Here is a 23,060-nt window from a genome sequence, read left to right on the forward strand (position 1 = left end):
TTCCCAGGTGCTTAGCAGGCTCTTCATTATGTAGCTCTGTGTGTTAATTTTATTATGGCATGTTTCCTTAGATTACAGTTTTAAATATTAATTCTGTTCTTGGTTTTCCTTCTTTAGACACTCCAATTATCTGGTCTTCTTTGCCTATTTTCCACTTTTGTCATTTTTTTCTAATATTTTTTTACCTCTTTCTTTATCTTCAATTTCTTCGTTATTTTTCTATTTTTCTTCAATATTCCTTATTAAATTTCAAATACATTCTCCATATAGAGCACCTTGTAATTCTTTCTTCATGTCTAATATGCAATCATCCCCCTACCCCACTTTAATCTAAATTACTTTAATTTAATTTAAATTACTTTAATTTAAAGTAAGATGCTATAGAGTCACTACCCGTCTTCTCTGTGCTGTACTGCCTTCCCTGTGCTACCCACCCCACACATTATGTGTGCTAATCATGATGCCCCTTTTTCCCCCTTACCCCTCCCTTCCCACCCCTCCTCCCCAGTCCCCTGCCCTTTGGTAACTGTTAGTCCATTCTTGGGTTCTGTGATTCTGCTGCTGTTTTGTTCCTTCAGTTTTTGCTTTGTTCTTATACTCCACACATGAGTGAAATCACTTGATACTTGTTATTCTCCACCTGGCTTATTTCACTGAGCATAATACCCTCTAGCTCCATCCATGTTGTTGCAAATGGTAGGATTTATTTTCTTCTTACGGCTGAAAATATTCCATTGTTTATTGTACCACATCTTCTTTATCCATTCATCTACTGATGGACACTTAGGTTGCTTCCAATTCTTAGCTACTGTAAATAGTGCTGCAATAAACATAGGGGTATATATGTCTTTTTGAAACTGGGCTCCTGCATTCTTAGGGCAAATTCCTAGGAGTGGAATTCCTAGGTCAAATGGCATTTCTATTTTGAGTTTTTTGGGGAACCTCCATACTGCTTCTCATGTTTTCTTATTTTAGTAAGTTTACATCTACCTGTACCTCTGTATTTTGTGGACAGTGTTGGCAGTTTGAGATGGCAAACAAGATTCCCAGTTCAAGAGCACCCTCCTCTGGAAGTATAACAAGTTGCCATTTAGTTTATGGTGTATTGATATTAAGAAGGTGGCAGGGAAAGGAGTAGTATGTCCTCCATTTTTTTTTAATCTTGCAAACACACAAATTTACGTCTTCATTTTTCCCTCATGTCACAGTTTCCAAGGGTTCCTCTCCCTTCCTTTTTAATCTTTTCTATCCCAGAAGCAATGCATTTCTACAACTGCCTTGATTCCTATGGGCATGTTTAAGGTCTATCCCTGAAGTCACTAGTCTGACCTAACAGGACTCTTTACCATTATTTTCACTCTCACATTGAACTTCCTCTTCTTGAAAGTGATTTTTTCCTAAATTCCCTTTCTTTGTGCAGTTTCTCACAGGCACTTATAGTGAGAACTCAAGAAAGAGTCCTATTAGAAAGTGGTATTTTTTACTTTTGATATTTGAAGTCCGTAGTTTCCCATCTTCCATTATGCTAACGGCAAGCGAATGGTAGTATTATCTGTTCTTGTTGACCTATAGTTTTCAGAGGATATGTATAGAGTATTTTGGATTTAGGAGATCATCATTACCTCAATTACCCAGAAATTATTTTTTAATATTCATACTGACAAAATTTCATTGTTGGGTTCTGATCTGATGGATAGTCTCAAAAATATACTAATACACTAATACACACACACACACACACACACACACATACACACACATTTGCTGAGCACTGCTTGTAACAGCAAAAACTATAAAGGATCTAAATGTTCTATCAGTAGGGTAATGTTGAACTAATGTTCCATCCATACAGTGGAGTACTTATACAGTCACTACAATGAATAAGGTAAATCTGTATGCTATCCATGATAGGAAAATAAAGTGAAAAAAGAGAAAGGTGTGAGAGGGTGTGTAATGCAACCTTTTTTGAGACAAAGGTAATGGATATGTGTTTGGAATATAAGTAAATTTTCTGGGGAGATAAACTAGAAACTTAAGAGCAGTTACCTCTGAGAAGGACAACTGATAGGAAAAAGGAAAGGGAAAAGACAGACATTTCACTGGTCATGTTTTTGTAGATAATATTTGTTTTTGTTTTAAAAGCACTAAGAAAATAAGGCATAGACTGCTAAGGATCCACCAAAAATCTAGCTCTCATTTTTACCGCTGTAACAAAAATGATGGGCAGATGGCTGTCATGTTTCCCAGCCTCCCCTGCAGTTAGATATTGGCTATTTGATCATGTCCTTTACATAATCCTATAGATACAGTATCAAAATCAAAGGAAGAAAACATATGTATTAAACTTCTAGCTCAGAAATTTAGGGGGAAAGACAAGATGATAAACTGAAAGAAAGTAGAAAAAGAATATAAAAGAAGAAAATAGTGAGCCTTAAAAAAGAAAAAGTTAAACAATTCATTCTCTAAAATACATCAACAAAATACCTGTCAAGAAAACCACTGAAATAGATGTCACTAATCTTGTGAGATCACTGTGCACAACCTTGTGCAGATAAAATTGAAAACCTAGAAAAAAAGCAGATCATAGAAAAAAAAAGTTATCAAAACTGACCCAGCGAAGTTTGGAGACATAGTAAAATTAAAGAACAGAGTAAGTTATCAAAAAGCCACTCCTCCCCCACAAAAAAGCACAAGACTTTGACAATTTCACAGGAGAATTTCTACCAAATCTTTAAAGATTAGAAAATCTCAATATTATTTAAATTGTTCCAAAGCATGGAAAAAAAACTCTCAAATTCTCTTTATGATGCTATCTGAACTGAACTGTATCTACCCCCCAGTCCCTTCAATGTGACTTTATTAGGAGATGGAGCCTTTAAGGAAATCATTAAGGTTAAATGAGGTCATAAGACCAGGGCCCTGATCTGGTAGGACTAGTATCCTTATTAGAGAAGGAACAGACACCAGAGATTTCTTTCCCCATGTGCACAGAGAAGAAAGACCACATCAGGACACAAGACAGCAGCTGCCTGCAGAAGAAAGCAGCTGACCAGAAACCTACCCTGCTGGAACCTTGATCTTAGACTTGCAGCCTCCAGAATTGTGAGAAAACTCATTTCTGTTGGGTAACCCATCCAGTCTGTGGTATTGTTACTATGGCATCCCTAGCAAATGAGTACATGAAGCAAGAACAACACTGACAGCAAAACAATTTAAAGATAACACACACAAAAAAACACATCTACTAACATCACATGTTAGTGATACAAAAATTCAAAATAAGATATCAACATCATGTAACAGGCAGGATTTACTTCAGGAATAAGAATAGTTCAATATTAGGAAACCTATTAAGACATATTAGTAGATTTAGAAAAAAACCACATGAACATCTCCATAAATCCTGAAAAGGTTTAATAATATTCAGCATCCATCCTGATTGGGGGGTAAAAAAGTAAACAACAAAAATTAAAATAGGAAGCAGTGGTGGCTTTCTTACATGAGAAAATGATACAAAATTAGGCAACGCTAATGGCAGTCTCTCTAAAGTTAGGAAAAAGACAAAGATGCCCACTCTACCATTACTCATCAATACATTTTATAAAACATGGAGGTAGTGACAGAACTACCAGACAAAAGAAATGACAAAATTGGAGAGGAAAAGGTAGAAGTATACGTAGATGCTATACTAGTACACTTGAAAAACCCAAAAGAATTAACAATAAAAAACTATTACAAATAAGAGAACTTAATAGGTAACAGGATATAAAGTTGATAAACAGAACCAATAGCTTTCATATAAATCTAAAAAACAGAAGACAGAAAAGACCCATTTTACAATAAAAAGATTAGACACTTAGAAATAAACTTATATGTGAACAACCTACACAAGGATACCTTTAAAACAATCCCCAGAAGGAAAAAAGTATACGGCAGCAGAGATACCAACTATGCTTTTAGACAGTTTCAGACTCATAATGATATCAATTCTCCCAATTTAGCTCATAAATTTAACAGGACACCGCCTTCTACTTCTATAGCTTTTCTTCTTCCTTCCTAATTACAACCCTTAAATAGAATTCGTGCCTCATATCAAATTTACCAAGTATCATAATTCTTCCAAGTGGTAAAGATACCTCAAGACAAATGCTGGGCATAGAAGCCACAGGGCATAAATATGCAAAGAAGTAAAAAGCTAACCTTTTCAAACAATAAGGCTTCCCTCTCACTTACCAACTTCACATTTCCCTGTATGGCTCCGGAAGATGACTGGTTAGCCAGAGACGGGTAAGATTCCTCAAGGGAGGAACAACCTAAGACAGGCACAGTCGCAGGGGGGCCATCAGGTGAGAAATTGGGGATCAACAGAGGTGAGGCTTAGAACCTCACCCCCCCTGTTCTGAGAGAAATCTTCTGCATACGTGGATGTTTTATTGCCCATGTCTAGCTTGGATTAACACATAGTCTACAGGCACACACCTGATCATCTACATTTGCTCTCTTACAACACTAAACTATGTTTTCTACCTTTATCTTGTATCTACCTACCACTTCAGCATTTTATTAAAAATAATAATAATAAGAGAGAAATGTGGTATCCACATATAAATCAAGTATAAAAACCAAATGAGTATTCATATTTGAACTGACTGTTTATAGTTCATAATGCATGAGCAAAACCGAAGGTTTCTGTGATGACTGCCCTTGTACTGTTCACCATGTAAGAACTTATTCACTATGTAAGAATTTGTTCTCCATGTAAGAACTTGTTTGTTATGCCTCAGAAGATTGGAGACTGACGAAAATTAGGCTTGGGGTGGATTAAAGATTGTGCATTGAGCATTGACTCCCCTATACAGAATTTTATTGTTGTTAACAACCATTTGATCAATAAATATGAGAGATGCCCTCACAAAAAAAAAAAAAAAAAAAAAAGGACAGACTTCCAATGGTAAAATAAATAAGTAACCGGGATGTAATGTATAGCATAAGGAATATAGTCAAGATATTGTAACAGCTTGGTAGGGTGATAGCTGGAACCTAGAATTATGTATATAAATGTTTTATCACTGTGTTGTACACTTGAAACTAATGTAATGTAATACTGTGCATCAACTACCCTTCAATAAAAAATAATTATCTAAAAAAATAAATAAATAATTAAAATAAAGAGGTTGACTCAGAAAAAAAAAAAAAAAATTTAACAGGACAGCAATAAAAACAACAGGATTCCCTACTTCTAACCCCTCCACCCTAACACAAGACAAACTGACCCTAAAGTTCTTATGGAAAAATAAACAAGCAAAGACCAGTCAAGAAAACTCCAAAAAAAGAATCATCAAGAGGAACGATAGCTACCTGACGTGCAAGCGTTCTCATAAACTCTCAGTGATTAAAACAGCATGGCACTGGCCAAGCAGTGAGGACGTGAAGGAACTGGACCCTTCCTTCCTATGCTGCTGGTGGGAGTGAAAACTGGTTTAACCCCTTTGAAAACCCTCTGGCAGTATCTACTAAAGCTACATGTAGGCATACCCTATGACATGGGACTTTCACACCTAGGTATGGATTCAACAAAAATGTGTTATTTACTTATCAAAAAAATTACATAATAGAATGTTCATTTCAGAACTATTCATAATAGCCCCAAATTAGAAAGTACCCAAATGCCCACTGATAGTGGGTAAACTAGTCTGCTTATACAAAAGTGTAAGGATACCAACAAGAACAACATGCAACAACACGGACAAATCTCACAAACAATGCTGAGTGAAAGAAGCCAGACACAGTAAGACCATATACTATGATTCCATGTATATAATATCTAAAAACAAGAAAAACTGATTTATGCTGTCACCTGATCAGAGTGGGGACTGGAGAAGGAAGTGAGGGGTTGGATCAGGCCTTAAGGAAAGTGAAGATTATAAAAACAGGCACTGAGGGGAGGCTCGCAGGACATATTCAAGCCAGAGGGCCCATCCTCGGCTAGAGCTGGGCTCTGGGTCTCTCTTCCAGCAGCCCCAGGCACCGTAGGCAGCATGTGGATGGATGACTGCAGCCCTGAATGGGGGCTGGAGCCCTACAGGGCAAGAAAAGAATCAGGGGTGCTGATGACAGAGACCCTCTTTTATCTTCTTCATAGTATTTTTTGGATCTAAATCTTCCCGTGATGTATATGCTTTTGCTCTCTATGTATTTCACCCAACGTGAGGTCCCTGAGGCAGGGATTTTGTCCATCACAGTGTCATTTAGCACCAGCCCTGAGAACAGTGCCTGGCCCTTAATATCTGACAGAATGGCAGAGTCCAAGCTGGGCAAACCAAGAAGGCAGAGGCCAGAAGGGGCCGAGGGCTCCAGAGGAATGGAAAAATTGAGGGCTGGAGAGTCAAGGAGGAGAGGTAAAGGCAGAGGGACAGGGACAAAGTGAGGGTGTAGAGTATTGCAGGCTGAGGTCAGAGAGAGGGCATGACAGTAGAAGGTTATTACAGTGCTTACTAGGCTACAGAATCCAGCACTGAGTGGGGCACAGTCTGGCCATGGCTGCTAACTCACACTGGCTCCCCAGAGCCCAGAAGAAGGAACAGGTTACTGCACAAGCCAGAGCTCCAGGAGAAGCTATGTCTACAGAGCCATCAGCATTCCTTTACACAAGGCCTGCTAAGAGCACAGTGTGCAGATGAGTGTGTAAGGAAGACAATGGCCAGACAGACACCCACAGTTTGCCCCACCACTGTCCTCTTCACTTAGTGACCTAGGAATCTGCTACACTGGGGAAAAAGTATAAATGACTCCAGACTTACACACACACAGACGTGTGTCCCTCCCCCTTGTCATAGAACACAATGTATCTCCTTTCTTTGGAAAGACGAATGCCCTCTGAGCATAAGGCTCCAAACAAAGATGCCTAACAAAGAGCCACTCTGGCCTCAACTCCAGACTCTGGGGACATGGCCCTTCTCTATGCACCGCAGAGTGCCACCTGAAAACCTGAGCTCTACCAGCCCAACTGGTTCCTCCACCCGGAAGTCCATCAGAGCCAGCCACTACATCTTCCCAGAACGCACTACTTGGTGGCCCCTGGACCTGTGGTTTCTGCATTCTCTGCGCATGTTGCCGATGTTAATGCCTGTGTGTCTAGGCCTTCCTCACTAGCCAAAGAAACAATGCCCACGGACATGGCTGAGTCAGCACAGACAGGACGGGCAGATGCAGCACTTACAGAGTGTATGATGTCCACCATGTTGTAGGCTTTGGTAGATTCCAAAGGGACAATTGTGTCAAGCTCAGGAACCAGACGGTCACTTTGGATAGAAAAAGAAGCAGATACAATCAGCATTCCAAGAGTCAGTTGCTTTCTGTGGATCTCTGTGGATCGCAGGTGGGAGAGACACATCATGGGTCCTGGGTTGATTCAGTGACTGCAGGGCTTGCAAGGCAGTCCCTAAAGATGCATTCCTTTGTTACCACCATATTAAACTCAACCTGAGCTTGATATTAACCCAAAACATCTTTGTTTTCATTTAGAGAGGAAAAAATGGGCTTATTCCCCTGAATGTGGTTCCTTTATTTATCCTCTCCGAATACCTCCTGTCTGTCTGAATAACTCCTCTGTTCTGGGTACTGTGTGCGGTACTGCAGCATATTGTGGCAAAAAGACACTATTCTGGAAGGTCCCAGTCTAACTTCCTGAGACATTAAAAAGAAAACTTGGAAATGCAAAGAGAGTTCTGATGAAATCACTGGGGTTAAGCTCTCTACTGGAAAGTAAACTTACTAGAGCTCCTTTAAAAAAACTGCAGGACCCTGGTGGGCAGCATCACTGAGGACTAACCAGTCACACAGGGCTGTCCCTCCACTGTGTCCTGCAAGGGGCTGAGCAAGAAGCCCAAGCCAGAGTCCACTCCTTGGCCCCAATGGCACCCCTTAGGTGGGAGCCCAGGTCCACCCCGTAGGGCAGTGTCTAAAAATGGCTTTTTCCCAGGGGATACAATTCTAAATACCTTCTGCAGAAGAAAGTCCAAGCCAACTGAATGCCTAAAAATTGAAGCAGAAGCAAAAAGAAGAAAGCAACCACAGGTCTAAAGCAACAGTTCCTCAGCTGGGCCTCTGGCTTACCCTGTGGTGCCTCCCCAGGTCAGGCAGCAGCCCCAATAGCAAAAAGAAAAGGTGTTCACTAGGTGGCTAGCAACACACCCTCCCCCAGGACTGCCCCAGCCCCCAGCCACCAGGTGTGCACAAGCACACTTCCTAGAGGGTATGCTGTCTGAACCATTTCACATTATTTCATGCCAAGACAAAGAAAGTTCCATGTCCAATTCTGGACAAATCAAGATTCTGAGAAAGCAGGTTTTTTCGTCACTCTTTACTCCTAAGCTATTTATCAGGTATTACAGAGGAAAAGAGTGAATAAATACGAGATCTTTCTTTGCTGTAGTCAGACATGTCACCACCATGCCCACACCTGAGAGCCACAATGACTCCCCACCACAATCTACTCCAAGCTGCCCAAAAGGGAAAAAGACCCTGAAGTTCTTGCCAGGGCAGCAGGGACAGAGAGGACCAAGCTAACCTACAAAATGAGAGAAGGTGCTCCAGCCGGCAACTCACCTAGGGTCATGGCATTCGCGGATAGGAGCCGGGTCCTCACTGCTGAGGGGCAGGTAGTTGAAGAACTCCCGGAGATTACACAAGGCATCAACATCATTTTCAAAAGCTCTGTGGGCAACACCTGAGAAAACAGGGAGCATATAATGGGCCAGGGTAGCTGTCAGCCCCCGGATGCTGCTTCGTGCCCACCTGCCCATTCCAGGGCAGGTGTGCAGCAGACCGGCTAACAGCTCTGTCCTCCCCTGAGGATGGAATGCCGCACACCTTCACGCTGATCTTCAGCTCATGCAGCTTGTTCCCTCTGCTCTGAATCCACACCCCTGCCAGAGTCAGTCCTTTCTTTATTCAGATCTTTTCTCTAACACCACCTACTCAGAGGCTTTCCCTGGCCCCTGTCTAGAGCATGCCCTTCCCCACACCCCACACTTGCCATTCCCATTGCAGGGGGGTAGGGGGGTTCTCTTCACACTTTTCCCTGAAGTGCCTTCCATCCATTCCCTTGTTTACTGCCTGACATCGCCCCTAGGAGATCAGCTCCAACAGCACAGAGACCAGGCCCATCTTACCACCACAGTACCACATCAAGAATAACGCCTGATTATGTCAGATCTCTCTCAATAAAGCTGGATAATTTAAAAAAGAATACTGGCTGGTACATAATGTCCTGGCACTCAGCAATGGTGAGAGGAAAGAAGGGAAGGAGGGAAACTGCCTGGCCCTAGTGAGAAATCAGCCATCATTCCTCCAGAACACTCAACTCACACAACCGAACAGGGCCACAGACATAACCGAGAGAGTAGGGCCAGCTCTCCCAGGTTCACCCCAGCAGGCTCCCTGCTTCCACTGTGCCTCTACAGTCTCTCCACACCACAGCTAAACTGAGCTCTGTAAGACAAACTGTGTCATGTTTCTACTCCAACCACCTTCCTTGCTGTTCACGGAACATGCCAGCCACTCTCCTTCCTCTGCACCTTTGTATAAGCTATTCCCTCTGCCTGCAGTGCTTCTCCTCTAGATATTCATGCAGTTAATGTCCTCAAATCTGCTCCGCTGTTACCCTCACAGTGAGGCCTGCCTGCCCTGACCACCCTTTTATAACTGCAACAATCCCAACCCCTTTACACTGTTCCACTTTTTCCATGACATATATTACCTTCTATCATCCTATGTAAGATTCTTATTTATAAGGTTTATTGTTTGTTGTGTATCTCCTCTGCTGAATATAAGTCACAAATAGGCAAGGATTTTTTTCTTTCTTTCTTTCAAAAATGTATTTCTAGTACATAGAATAATGGTTCACACACAGGCACCCAGTATTTGCTGAATGAATAAAAAGCATTTTCAACATAACAGGATTCTTTCATTCAAGAAATATTTATGAATTGGTACAGCCACTTTGGAGGACAGCATAGCAATTCCTCAAAAAACTAGACAAAGTTACCATTTGACTCAGAAATTCCATTCTAGGTATATACCCAAGGGAAACAAAAACATGTCCACAAAAAAACTTAGACATGAATGTTTATAGCAGTATATTCATGACAGCCAAGAAGTGGAAACAATCCAAATGTTTAACTGATCAACAGATAAACAAAATGTGGTATATCCATACCCCAAAACATTATCCAGCAATAAAAAGGATTAAGGTACTCATTCATGCCATAACATGGATAAACCTTAAAAATACTAGGCTAACTAAAAGAAACCTGTCACAAAAAAACACCTCTTGTTTGATTCCACTTATATATCCATATATACCCAGAACAGACAAATCCATAGAAACAGAAAATAAATTAGTGATTGTCTAGAGCTAGAGTATTGGGGGAGAAATGGGGAACAAATGCTCTCAGATACAGGTTTTCTTTTTGGGGTGCTGAAAATGTTCTAAAATTAATTATAGTGATAGCTGAACAACACTGACTATACTAAAACCATTGAACTGTACTTTAAATAGTATTTCACACGTGTATAATATATGAACTATCTCTCAATAAAGCTGTTACCAAAAAAAAAGAGAAAGAGAAAAAAGGAAAAATATGTATACAGTATCTTCTGGGTCACGCTCTGCAGATATAAAGCTACGCACGTCAGACATGGCCCATCAAAGAGCCTCAGGCTCAGCAAGAACACCAACTGTCACCTTTAAAACTAAAATTATGCTGCAGAAATTTAATGTCACAGGCAGACATTCATTATTTTAAGCTGTCAAGTGAAAAAAGGGCTACAAAAGAGTATTATGCACCTATGTTTGAGTACGTGTATGTATATTCATACCTATCTGCATGAAAAGACTGCAAGGGTATATAACCTAAACATGAGTCGTGAAAATCAGTGGATGATGGAATTTCTAGTCATTTTTATTCCTGTATTTTCTAAATTGTCTACTACAAACGTGTATTATTGAAATCAGGAAAAAATAGAATACTTCATCAAATCTAAGATGCCATGAAGACTCAACATTATTTTATATCCCAGTAAGAAAGAAAAACTGCTCTTACTAAGCCCTGAGACAAGAGTGTGATGACAAATTGTGAGGAGTCAATGACAAGAGGCGGTCCGATTTAGATGTGTGCTGGAGATGGAGCTGAACGGAGCTGGTGGGGAGGGAAAGGAATGAGTCGAGGTTGATGCCAACTGAGATGGGGGAGGAATAATTTTTATGTGGTGGGGGGGCAGGGATTCAAGAGCTCTTTTTCTTTTAAAACCATATTTTATAAAATCTAAGCCTTAAATGATAGTAAGACACACTTCTATTATATGTACACTAAGAAAGAAATGCCGATAATGACAACCCAGTATCTTAACCACAGTCTAATGCAGTGCATAAATCAGTCACACTATCCTCTCATTGCTTAGACATCTTTCGAAGAGGCAATTTCTCCTGTCTTCATTACACTGCTTGTTATGGTGGGCAATGCTTTCACAACTTGGTGTCTTTTTCCAAGAAAATTCAGAATTCCAATCTTTGCTTCAACAATAAATGTCTTCACTAACATCAGATTCATGCCCTACTTGCAATTCCATGTATGCTTATAAACAGTAACTTTTTTGTTTCAACACCAAAGCAAAAAATGATCTTTATACATTCTGAACTCAGCACAGTGGGGGGCACATACCCCAAAAGAGTGACGAGCTATGAGGAAGTTGGTGAACATGTGGGCCATGACCCTTCCTTTACAACTGCATCTGACCAATGGTGACAGGTAAAACACCATCTACTCCAAGACATACACCACTTTGGAGTAAAAGAAAGTCAAGCAATAAAATTTTTTTAATGGGCTCAACTGCATACATATAAATCACACATCTTACAACAACCATTCCAGATACCTTTAAAATTTTTAAAGAATATGAAAGCATTAATAATAGCCTGTTATTTATTCCAACAAATTTAAAATACTAAACACATCTTTATTATTATACCTGTAGTCAATACACCATACTATGGTCTTTCCAAATTCTGTCAATTAAGTTGCATTTATAAAACATCGTAACCATTCTCTTTGGCCCTCTTCTCAGTATTTGAAAACAGTGACGTGAGCCTCAGACCCTCTAACCTGACATGGTGGTATGGGTCCTGGCACCACCAAGTTCCTCCTGGGTAACGTCCTCGTTGGTGACAGACTTCACAACATCAGGACCAGTGATGAACAGGTAAGAGGTGTCCTGAAATCAGAATTCCAAAAGAATCAATCTTAGCACCAGAGCTAGATGGGGCCTTTTACATAGCTGAAACGACAGATGCAGAGAAGACAGTGACATGGTAGCTGAACCTGGTTAGGATGCAGCTCAAAGATGCCTATCCAAACTAAAGACCCAAGTTTTCGCTGTCTCACTATCTAAAAATCTTCATTGCATGGTTCTATCTCATAAAATGACTTACAGTATGGCCATTTCAGGGTCATTCATCTGTTGAACAGATAGCCCTTATTCAGAGCTTGCTGTGCACCAAGCATTTTTGTAAGCACTTTATAGGACTGTGTCATTAAAACCTAGGTTCTATTATCACCCCATTTATAGATGAGGAAACCAAGGCACTGTGACAGTATACAGCTTGTCCAAAATTAACCAGCCGCTCTAAGTGAAGTCATTTGGAAACAATGATAATCAATGCCAATGCTTTGGTGTTTTGAGAGGTTGCCAAGCTTTTTTTTTTTTTTTTGAGAGGGAACCTCTCACATTTATTGATCATATGGTTGTTAACAACAATAAAATTCTGTATAGGGGACTCAATGCACAATCATTAATCAACCCCAAGCCTAATTCTCAACAGTCTCCAATCTTCTGAAGCATAACAAACAAGTTCTTACATGGTGAACAAGTTCTTACATAGTGAATAAGTTACATGGTGAACAGTGCAAGGGCAGTCATCACAGAAACTTTCGGTTTTGATCACGCATCATGAACTATAAACAATCAGGTCAATTATGATTATTCATTTGATTTATATACTTGGTTTATATGTGAATCCCACATTTCTCCCTTATTATTATTATTATTATTTTTTAATAAAATGCTGAAGTGGTAGGTAGATGCAATATAAAGGTAGAAAACATAGTTTAGTGCTGTAAGAGGGTAAATATAGATGATCAGGTGTGTGCCTATAGACTAATTAGAGGGTGCCAAGCTTTTATATTTTCATTGCTAATTTAAAGTCACACTGGAAAAAAAAAAAAGTTTTTTAAACAGGACACAATGGAAAACAAGTCTACATCCCAGCCTTTATTTTTAGGTCTCCCATTTCCCTACCCAAAGGCAACCACTGTCGATCTCTCTATCCTTATAAATACATCCATATAAGAACATAATTGAACTTGTATGAACATTAATATGGCATATATTTGTCCTCTTATTTTCTTTATAGCACAGTATCATACATATACAACTCTGAAACTTCTTAAAAATTATTCCATATCAGTATAGTGGGATATGTATCATGATTTATTTAACTGGCACTTATTGATGGTCATTTAGGTTGTTTCAAGTACTTTGCTAAAACAAGGAATTCTGCAGTAACTACCCTAAAACAGCCACCTGTAGTAAGCTAACTGTTCATACTCTTTGCCCATTTTTCTATTGGATAGTTGTTTTTATAAACTAAGGAAATTAGTCCTTAGACTATTATGTGTGCTGTATCAGTCTTTATTTTACACCTCCTTGGTATGAAATCCTTCTAGTTCTAGCTGCAAAATCCCCCTCTACACACTTATAAATAACACTGTTGGAAACATAGGGCAGAGAAAAGGTGGCAGAGTAGGAAGGCAAGGCAAAACCTCCTCCCACAAACACACAACCAAAGAAACTACAGCAAATAGAACTAAACCTGAAAACAACCTGAAGTCTGCAGAACGGACCACCCACATCTGGAGAAGAAGAGAAGACTGCACAGAGAAGGGGTAAGAGACAGAGCCACCATTGGGTGGGACCCAAGCCCTTCCCTGACCCCAGCCCACAGGCAGGAGGAAAAGGAAAAGAGTCCAGAAAGGCAGGAGCCTAAGAACTCTGCACACCTGGTGTGGAGATATCCTCTGGGAGTGCAAGTCCACAATATGCTGGGTCCTGAGGACTCGTGGGGTTGGACAACAGGGACGGGTAAACACTCGGGGAGGCTGAGACTCCAGCCGCTTGTGGAGGACAGGCATGTCCTACCAGTGCTGAGACCCAAAGCAGAAACAGCAGTTTGAAAGATTTGCCAGCAGGACAGGTGCCAGAGGGGCAAGAGCTGGATGGAGCTCTCTCCTCAGAAGAAAGAGCAAGTGGGAGATACCTCTCCAGCCTTCCCTTGGCCCAACAGTTCAGGAAATCTCAGGAGCCCCAGACACACCATGCTCCTCACTGGCAACTCAGCCCCAAGGTGTCTCCTTGAGCGCAGTGCCTAGGAGCCGACCTACTCGGCCCAGCAGCAGCATCAGACTTTGCTGCAAGGCAGGCAACGTGAGACTCTCCCAGCTTTCACGGCTCAGTCTCAGTCTGAATGGGGAGGTGCCTGCAGGATCCAGATCCAAGAGTTCGTTGCTCCCCCCAGGGGGAAAAGTCCCATGCTGCGTTTTCAGCCAGGCCCAAGAGCTGTGCAACAGCCCAGCCCACCCCATTAACCCTGCAGCTCCACCATCGCTGTAGGGCAGGCAGAGGGCAGCCCTGCCCACAGCAATCCCAGCAGAGGCCTCTGCTCTGATCACAAAGGCAGCTGAAGAAAACTGCCAGCACTGCAGACTCAGACCACTACCAGCAGACAGAAAGGCAGTCCCACCCACTGCACAGCAAAAGCAACTGGGGCTCCCACAAAGTAGAACCAGGCACTGGAGAGTAAAGAGTCTTGAGCCTCTGGGCACCACAGGACACCTCCTTCATAAAGCTATTACTCTCTAGGACAGGAAGCACAGCAGAGCCATGTAATACAAAGGAAGAAACACAGAAACCCTGACAAAATGAGGAGGCAGAGGAATATGTTCCAAACAGAACTACAAGACAAGACACCAGAAAGAGGACTAAATGAAATGGAATCTCCAATCTTCATGATAAAGATTTCAAAGTAAAAGTCATAAATATGCTCATAGATCTGAAGAAAAGTATTGAAGATCTCAGGGAGGACTTGAACAAAGAGAAGAGTTGAAAAAGAACCACTCAGAGCTGAAGAATATAGTATCAGAAATGAAACATACAATGCAGGGAATGAATACTAGGTTGCTGCAAGTAGAGTAGACAATAAGATGAAAATCAGAGAACAGAAACAACATGAAGGCTGAGGAACAGAGAAAAAAAGGATCTCTAGGAATGAAAGACTCTAAGGGATCTATGTGACCTAACCAAATGAAACAATATTTGCATAACAGGGGCACCAGAGGGAGAGGAGAGACAGAGAAAGGGATAGACGTCTCTTTGAGGAAATAATTGTTGAAAACTTCCCCAATCTAGGAAAGGAAATAAGACACTCAAATCATGGAAGTACAGAGAACCCCTAACAAAAGGAACCCCAGTAAGACAACACCAAGACATATAATAATTAAACTAGCAAAGATTAAGGATAAGGAGAACTGAAAATAGCCTGAGAGAGAAAAAAGATTACTTATAAAGGAAATCCCATCAGACAGACTTCTCAGCAGAAACTTTACAGGCCAGACGGGAGCAGCATGAAAGACTTAATGTACTGAAACAGGACTTTCAGCCAAGAATCCTCTACCCAGCAAAATTATCATTTAAATTTGAAGCAGGGATTAAACAATTTCCAGATAAACAAAGACTCAAAGAATTTATAACATCTAAATTAAAGGATATGTTAAAGGGACTACTGTAGATGGAAATGTTCATAAGGCTAAACAGTTTTCACCAGTGAAAATAAAACCACAGTAAAGGTAGTAGACCAATAAATTACCAAGCAAATACGAAATTAAAACAAAACAGAAGCAAAATCAACTATACACAGACTCAAAGGATACACAAAAAGTGAAGATTATGACATCTACTACATAAAGTGAGAAGGAAGAAGAAGAAAAAAAGTACTTTAACACTGTGTTTGAAAGAGAGCGATCAACAACCTAATATATACTCTTATATAGTAAAGAAGTTATCCTTGAACCTTTGGTAACCATAAAACTAAAGCCACAGATACACAAAAAAATTAAAGAGAAATCCAAATGCACCGATAAAGAAAACCATCAAATAACAAGAATATAAGAGGAAGAAAGGAACTATAAAAACAACCAGAAAACAATAAAATTGCACTAAGTACATCCCCGTCAATAATTACCTTAAATATAAATGGACTGAATGCACCAATCAAAAGACAGAGTGGCAGAATGAATAAAGAACAAGATACATCTATATGCTGCCTACAAGAGATTAATTTCAGACCCAAAGATATAAACAGATTGAAAGAGAAGGGACGGAAAAAGAAATTTTATGCAAATAATAGGGAGGAAAAAGCAGGAGTAGGAGTACTTATATCAGACAAAGAAAAAAGCCTTCAAAGTTGGTAAGGAAGAAGTTAAACTGTCACTATTTGCAGATGACATGATATTATACATAAAGCCCTAAAGACTCCACCATAAAACTATGAGAATAACTGGATTCAGCAAAGCTGCAGGCTACAAAATTAATACACATAAATTTGTTGCATTCCCATATACTAACAATGAGCTAGCAGAAAGAGAAATCAGGAAAACAACTCCTTTTACAACTGCATTGAAAAGATAAAATACCTAGAAATATACCTAACCGAGGAGATGAAAGACCTATACTTGGAAAACTATAAGACACTCCTGAAAGAAATTAAAGACAACAATAAAAGGATATCTAGCCCATGCTCATGAATAGAAAGAATTAATATTGTCAAAATGGCCATCCTGCCCAAAGCAATTTGCAGATTCAATGCAATCCCTATCAAAATACCAACATTTTTTGATGAACTAGAACAAATAATCCTAAAATTCATATGAAACCACAAAAGACCCCAAATAGCCAAGGCAATCTTGAGAAAGAAGAACAAAGCTGGGGTTATTACACTCCCTAACTTTGAGCTATGCTACAAAGCTATAATAATCAAAACAGTATGTTAGTGGCACAAGAACAGATCCATAGATCAATGGAACAGAATAGAGAGCCCAGATATAAACCCAACCATATATGGTCAATTAATACATGATAAAGGAGCCATGAATATAGAATGGGGAAAAGACAGCCTCTTCAACAACTGGTGTTGGGAAAACTGGACAGCTACATGCAAGAGAATGAAACTAGATTATCTAACCTCATACACAAAAGTAAACTCAAACTGGATCAAACACCTAAATGGAAGTCATGAAACCATAAAATTCTTAGAAGAAAATATAGGCAAAAATCTCTTGAATATAAGCATGACCAATTTTTTCATGGACACATCTCCTCAGGCAAGGGAAACAAAATAAAAAGTGACCTACATCAAACTAAAAAGCTTCTATACAGCAAAGGACACCATTAGCAGAACAAAAAGATACCCTACAGTATGGGAAAATATATTCGTAAACAACTTATATCTGATAAGGGGTTAACAACTTATATCTGATAAGGGGTTATCATTCAAAATATATAAAGTACTCATAAGCCTCAACACCAAAATAAACCAATAATCTGATCAAGAAATGGGCAGAGGACCTGAACAGACACTTCTCCAAAGAAGATACACAAATGGCCAACAGGCACATGGAAAGATGTTCCACATTGCTAATCATCATGGAATGCAAATTAAAACCACAAAGAGATACCACTTCACACCAGTTAGAATGGCCACTATCCAAAAGACAAAAAACAACAAATGCCAGCAAGAATGTGGAGAAATAGGAACTCTCCTACACTGTTGGTGACACTGCAAATTGGTACAACTGCTATGGAAATCAAAATGGAGGTTCCTCAAAAAACTAAAAATAGTAATACCATTTGACCCAGCAATTCCACTCCTAGGAATTTACCCAAAGGAAACAAAAATCCATGATTCAAAAAGATAAATACACCCCTATCTTTATCACCACACTGTTAGCAATAGCCAAGATATGGAAGCCACCTAAGTGTCCATCAATAGATGAATGGATAAAGAAGATATGGTACATATATACAATGGAGTATTTTTCAGCCATAAAAAGAAAGCTTCCCATTTGCAACAGCATGAATGGATTTAGAGGTTATTATGCTAAGTGAAATAAGCCAGGCAGAGAAAGACAAATACTATATGATTTCATTTATTTGTAGAAAATAAAAACAAAGCAAAACAGAAGTAACAAAACAGCAGTAGACTCAAAGACACTAAGAAGGGACTAGTGATTACCAAGGAGGAGGGGTTAAAGCAGGTGGATAAGGAGGGGGAGGGGAATAAGGTACACAATAATTCGCAACCACAATATAAGTTGGTCACAGGGGTGGTAATAGAGCGATCATGGAGAATGATTCTGTAACATCTTTGTATGTTGACAGACAGTAACCGCACTAGAGGGGGTGAGAATTTAATAATATGGGTAACTGTTGAACCACTGTGCTGTACATTTGAATCGAATGTAAGATTGTGTATCAGTGACACATCAATAAAAAATTTTAAACCATTTTTATATCAAAATACTTTAAGGTGCTTAGTGATATTATGATTTTCCTCCTAATTAGGATACATCTCAAAAATAAGAAGATTCACACACTAAGCCAAAATAAAATCATATGCAATAAAATTAAAAATTCCTCAAGATCAATTCTGGGAATAGAGGACAATGGCTTAATTCTTTACCTTTCATTACCAGTTTTTAAAATAAGGAGTTGATTTAAGACCCATCTTAAATGCTCTCAATACATTTTCTTTTTCTGTAGATCAAGGATTTCCATACATTTGATATTTTTTAATTCATTAAAATTATTCATTTTGATGTGCAAGGGAAAAAAAACTGGAAATAACCCAATGTTCAACACATAAATCTCAAAATAATTATCCCAAGTGAAAAAAGCCAGCCCCCTTCTGCCAAAGAAATTTTAAATGCATATTTTTGTACATATTTTGTAATGAAAAATGTCTTTTTTCTATGATTCTGATTATATAACATTCTAGTAAATACAAATTAATTTACTGCAATAGAAGGCAGATGAATGGTTTCCTAGAGACAGGGTTAGAAGATAGGGAAGGATGGATTAACAAAGATACATGAGGAAACTTTTGGGGATAATGGCTATGTTCATTATCTTGACTGTGCTCATGGCTTCATGGCTATATAAATGTGTAAAAACTCAAACTACAATAGATCAATAAACGGCAGGCTGATTATCGCCTTGAGAGCCTTCGGAGTTGCGCTGCCACCCAGGGGGTTAGGGCACCTGAAGTTCCTTAAGATTACCAGCCTGCTGGGCCAAGTGTGCTGGGATGATTTTGTTAGGATGGCCACCATCCAAAAGACAAACAACAACAAATGTTAGCAAGGATGTGGAGAAAGGGGAACCCTCCTACACTGCTGGTGGGAATGTAAATTAGTTCAACCATTGTAAAAAGCAGTATGGAGGTTCCTCATAAAACTCAAAATAGAAATACCATTTGACCCAGGAATTCCACTCCTAGGAATTTACCCTAAGAATGCAGGATTCAAATTTCAAAAAGACATGCACTCCTATGTTTATCGCACAACTATTTACAATAGCCAAGAAATGGAAGCAACCTAAGTGTCCATCAGTAAATGAATGGATAAAGAAGATGTGGTACAATACGCAATGGAATATTATTCAGACATAAGAAGAAAATAAATCCTACCATTTGCAACAACATGGATGGAGCTAGAGGATATTATGCTCAGTGAAATAAGCCAGGTGGAGAAAGACAAGTACCAAATGACTTCATTCATTTGTGGAGTATAAAAACAAAGCAAAAATGAAGGAACAAAATAGCAGCAGACTCACAGACTCCAAGAACGGACTAACATTTACCAAAGGGAAAGCGACTGGAGAGGATGGGTGGGAAGGGAGGGATAAGGGGGAAAGGGGGGCATTACGATTAGCACACATAATGTAGGGGTGGGGGCATGGGGAAGGCTGTACAGCACAGAGAAGACAAGTAGTGATTCTATAGCATCTTACCAAGCTGATGGATAGTGACTTTAATGGGGTATGTGGGGGACTTGGTGATGGGGGGAGTCTAGTAACTGTAATGTTGCTCATGTAATTGTACAATAATGATACCAAAATTTATAAAAAATAAAAAAACCTAAAACACACTACCCATAACTTACACATTTCACACTGACTCTTATATCAAAAGGGCATAGAAACCAGCTTGAAGAGACTAGCTAAGTAAAGGACAATTCAGTAAAATAAATAATGATATAAATGGATTATAAACCATTACGTAAAATAGGAAATCATGAACCCATATTTATATTAAAAGTTGAAATAAACAAATGCCCAAGAAAGCAGGGTTCTTCCTTGGAGTAAAATGCCAACTAATATAAAGTGATGGAGCTGCCAAATAATTTTGTAAAAACTGGTTCAGATGAGAATCATTAATAGATGCTAAAATCAAGGAGAAAAAGTGCAATGCAGAACAGAATACTTGCATGGTCTCAAAGTATCTCCCCAATGAATACTTAGCAGTTACAAAGGTGAAAACAGTAACTGCACAGTAGAGAAACCAGACAACACCTGGAACAGTGATCAAATTAATACTACCATTAAGGGGCAGATCAACATCATTTGTTTCTAGATGTGATAATCTGAGCAGAATACATTACTTATGAGGTAGAAAGGCTGGGATACCTCCTCTGAATCTAATAAGAGGAAACATCAGATAAAATCAAACTAAAGAACAATATATAAGATAATTTGCTTTGCAGACTTTAAAAAATGTATCATGCAAAGTAAGTCTGAGGAGTTTTTCCCAATTAAAGTAGATTAATGTGACAAATATGTGATCTCAAAATGGATCCTGTACTGGAGAACAAAAATGCTACAAAGGACATTATTGAGACAATGAACCAAACTGGAATCTGATTGGTAAACTAGACAAAAGTACTATATATGATAGACTATATGTTCAGTATATAATAAAACAAGTCTTGACTTAAAAAGGTTGAAATCATATAAACAGTATTATCCAATCAAAATGGAATGAAACTAGTAACAAACAGAAGGAAAACTGGAAAATACATAAAATTTTAAGAAAATACATTCTTAACCAAGGGGTCAAAGATGAAATCAAGGGAAATTAGAAAATATCTCAAGACAAATGAAAGCACAACATACAAAAACTAATGGATGCAGCCAAAGCAGTGCTAAGAGGGGACTTTCCAGCTGTAAACACTTATACTCAGAAAGAAGAAAGATCTCAGTCTAACTTTACATACTTTAAGGAACTTTAAAAAATAAAAATAACTAAACCCAAAGCTAGCAGAAGGAAATGATTCAAACAGAGATGGGTGAAAAATAGAAAAATAGAGAAAAATCAATGAAACCAAAAGTTGATTTTTCAAAAGATCAAAACTGACAAATCTTTAGCTAGATAAACTAAGAAAAAAAGACTCAAATTACTAAAATAATAAGTGAAAATGGGAACATTACTGCCAATTCTACAGAAATAAAGAGATTATAAAAGTACTGTGAACAATTCTCCACCAACAAATTGGATAGCCTAGATTACATGCACAAATTCCTAGAAACACACAATCTACTGTTGGGAGCCACACAAAGACAACAAGATGGCCACAGTTCATGAGGTTCCTGCTTCACTTCCTGGAGATTAGCTGCGAGCCCGCGCGCGCCAACAAGAAAGCCCGCGCGCGCCAAGAGATACTCTTCTCCCCCTCCTTCCCCATTATCATATGCCCATCAGAATGTAACTCGCTGCGCCATCCCTGCTGTGCAGCCAATCCCCTGCTTACAAGTATCCTATGGCCCACTCTGCCCCTGAACATTAGTATATATGTACCCCCGTCTTACAATAAAATTTGAAGGCTTGATCAGAACATTGTCTTGCCTTCGCTCTTCTCTCGCCCCCATTTTCTTTCAGGTCGGATCTCCCTCGTCCCCACAAATAACTAGGTCCCGCTGGACGGGACAAGTGGCGCCCAACGTGGGGCCAGAGGTGCAGATCCTTCACAGGCGGACCCCCGAGTGAGATATCGTCTGCGCAGACCCCTTCTTGATGAAACAATAGGAGACGCCCTTCGCCGCTCACGGAGGTCGTCGTCCCTGGTGAGTACCGGCCGCCTTACAAGAAAATGGGAACTAAATTAAGTAAAGAAGCGGTCTTCATAAGAGACCTAAAAAGTTCACTTAGGGAGAGAGGAGTTCGAGTTAAAAAGAAAGACTTGGTAAAGTTTTTTATTTTTGTTGATGAAGTCTGTCCGTGGTTTATCATTAATGGCCCCGAAATTCATCCTAAAAAATGGCAGAAAGTAGGTAGAGATTTAAATGATTATCTTATCAAAAACGGCCCTGACTCTGTTCCTGTTTCAGTATTTTCCTATTGGGGTCTTATCAGAGATATTGTTGAAAACACTGACCCTGATAAACGTCAACTCTTGTCAGTAGCAGAATATTGCCTCCGCCCCCTATCTCGGGCGGCCTCAAAATTGTCTCTTTCGAGTGATCCCCCTGCTCCAAAATCGGCTAAATCCCCCTCCCCTAGCCCGACACCATCTTTGCTCGGTGCCCTCCATGATACCCCTCCCAAATGTTGCACTTATCCGCCTCTCCCTCGAGATTCGGACTTTGTCGATACACAAAAAGTTTTTCCAGTCGTGACTAAGAGCCAAAATGGCGAGCCTTTAGATCCGGGAGACGCGGCTGAACTAGAAGACGAAGCGGCCAAGTATAACAACCCAGATTGGCCCCTTGCCGCCCCGTCGCTTAACCTCCCTTCTTACACACCCCCAGTTTTGAAAGGAGCCTCTTACACTCCCCCTATTCGGCCTCCCAATGTTTGCGCCCCGGCCTTTTTGCCCCCGTCGGCCCCTCCGCTACCC

At 39.7% G+C, this 23,060-nt stretch overlaps 1 protein-coding gene across 2 annotated transcripts in view; it reads right to left on the reverse strand.

The window, feature by feature from the left end:
• PCCB (propionyl-CoA carboxylase subunit beta) overlaps positions 1–23,060 on the reverse strand; it is a 96,302-nt gene that overhangs the window by 25,524 nt on the left and 47,718 nt on the right. For both annotated transcript variants that reach the window (XM_036877374.2, XM_036877373.2), the window contains 3 exons: positions 12,165–12,273; positions 8,608–8,728; positions 7,220–7,301 (listed from right to left, as the gene is read on the reverse strand). In XM_036877374.2, coding sequence (XP_036733269.2) covers positions 7,220–7,301; positions 8,608–8,728; positions 12,165–12,273 — 312 coding nt within the window. The remainder of the gene's footprint in view (positions 1–7,219; positions 7,302–8,607; positions 8,729–12,164; positions 12,274–23,060) is intronic.

Source organism: Manis pentadactyla, chromosome 1 (genome assembly GCF_030020395.1).
Source record: "Manis pentadactyla isolate mManPen7 chromosome 1, mManPen7.hap1, whole genome shotgun sequence".
Classification (NCBI taxonomy): Eukaryota; Metazoa; Chordata; class Mammalia; order Pholidota; family Manidae; genus Manis; species Manis pentadactyla.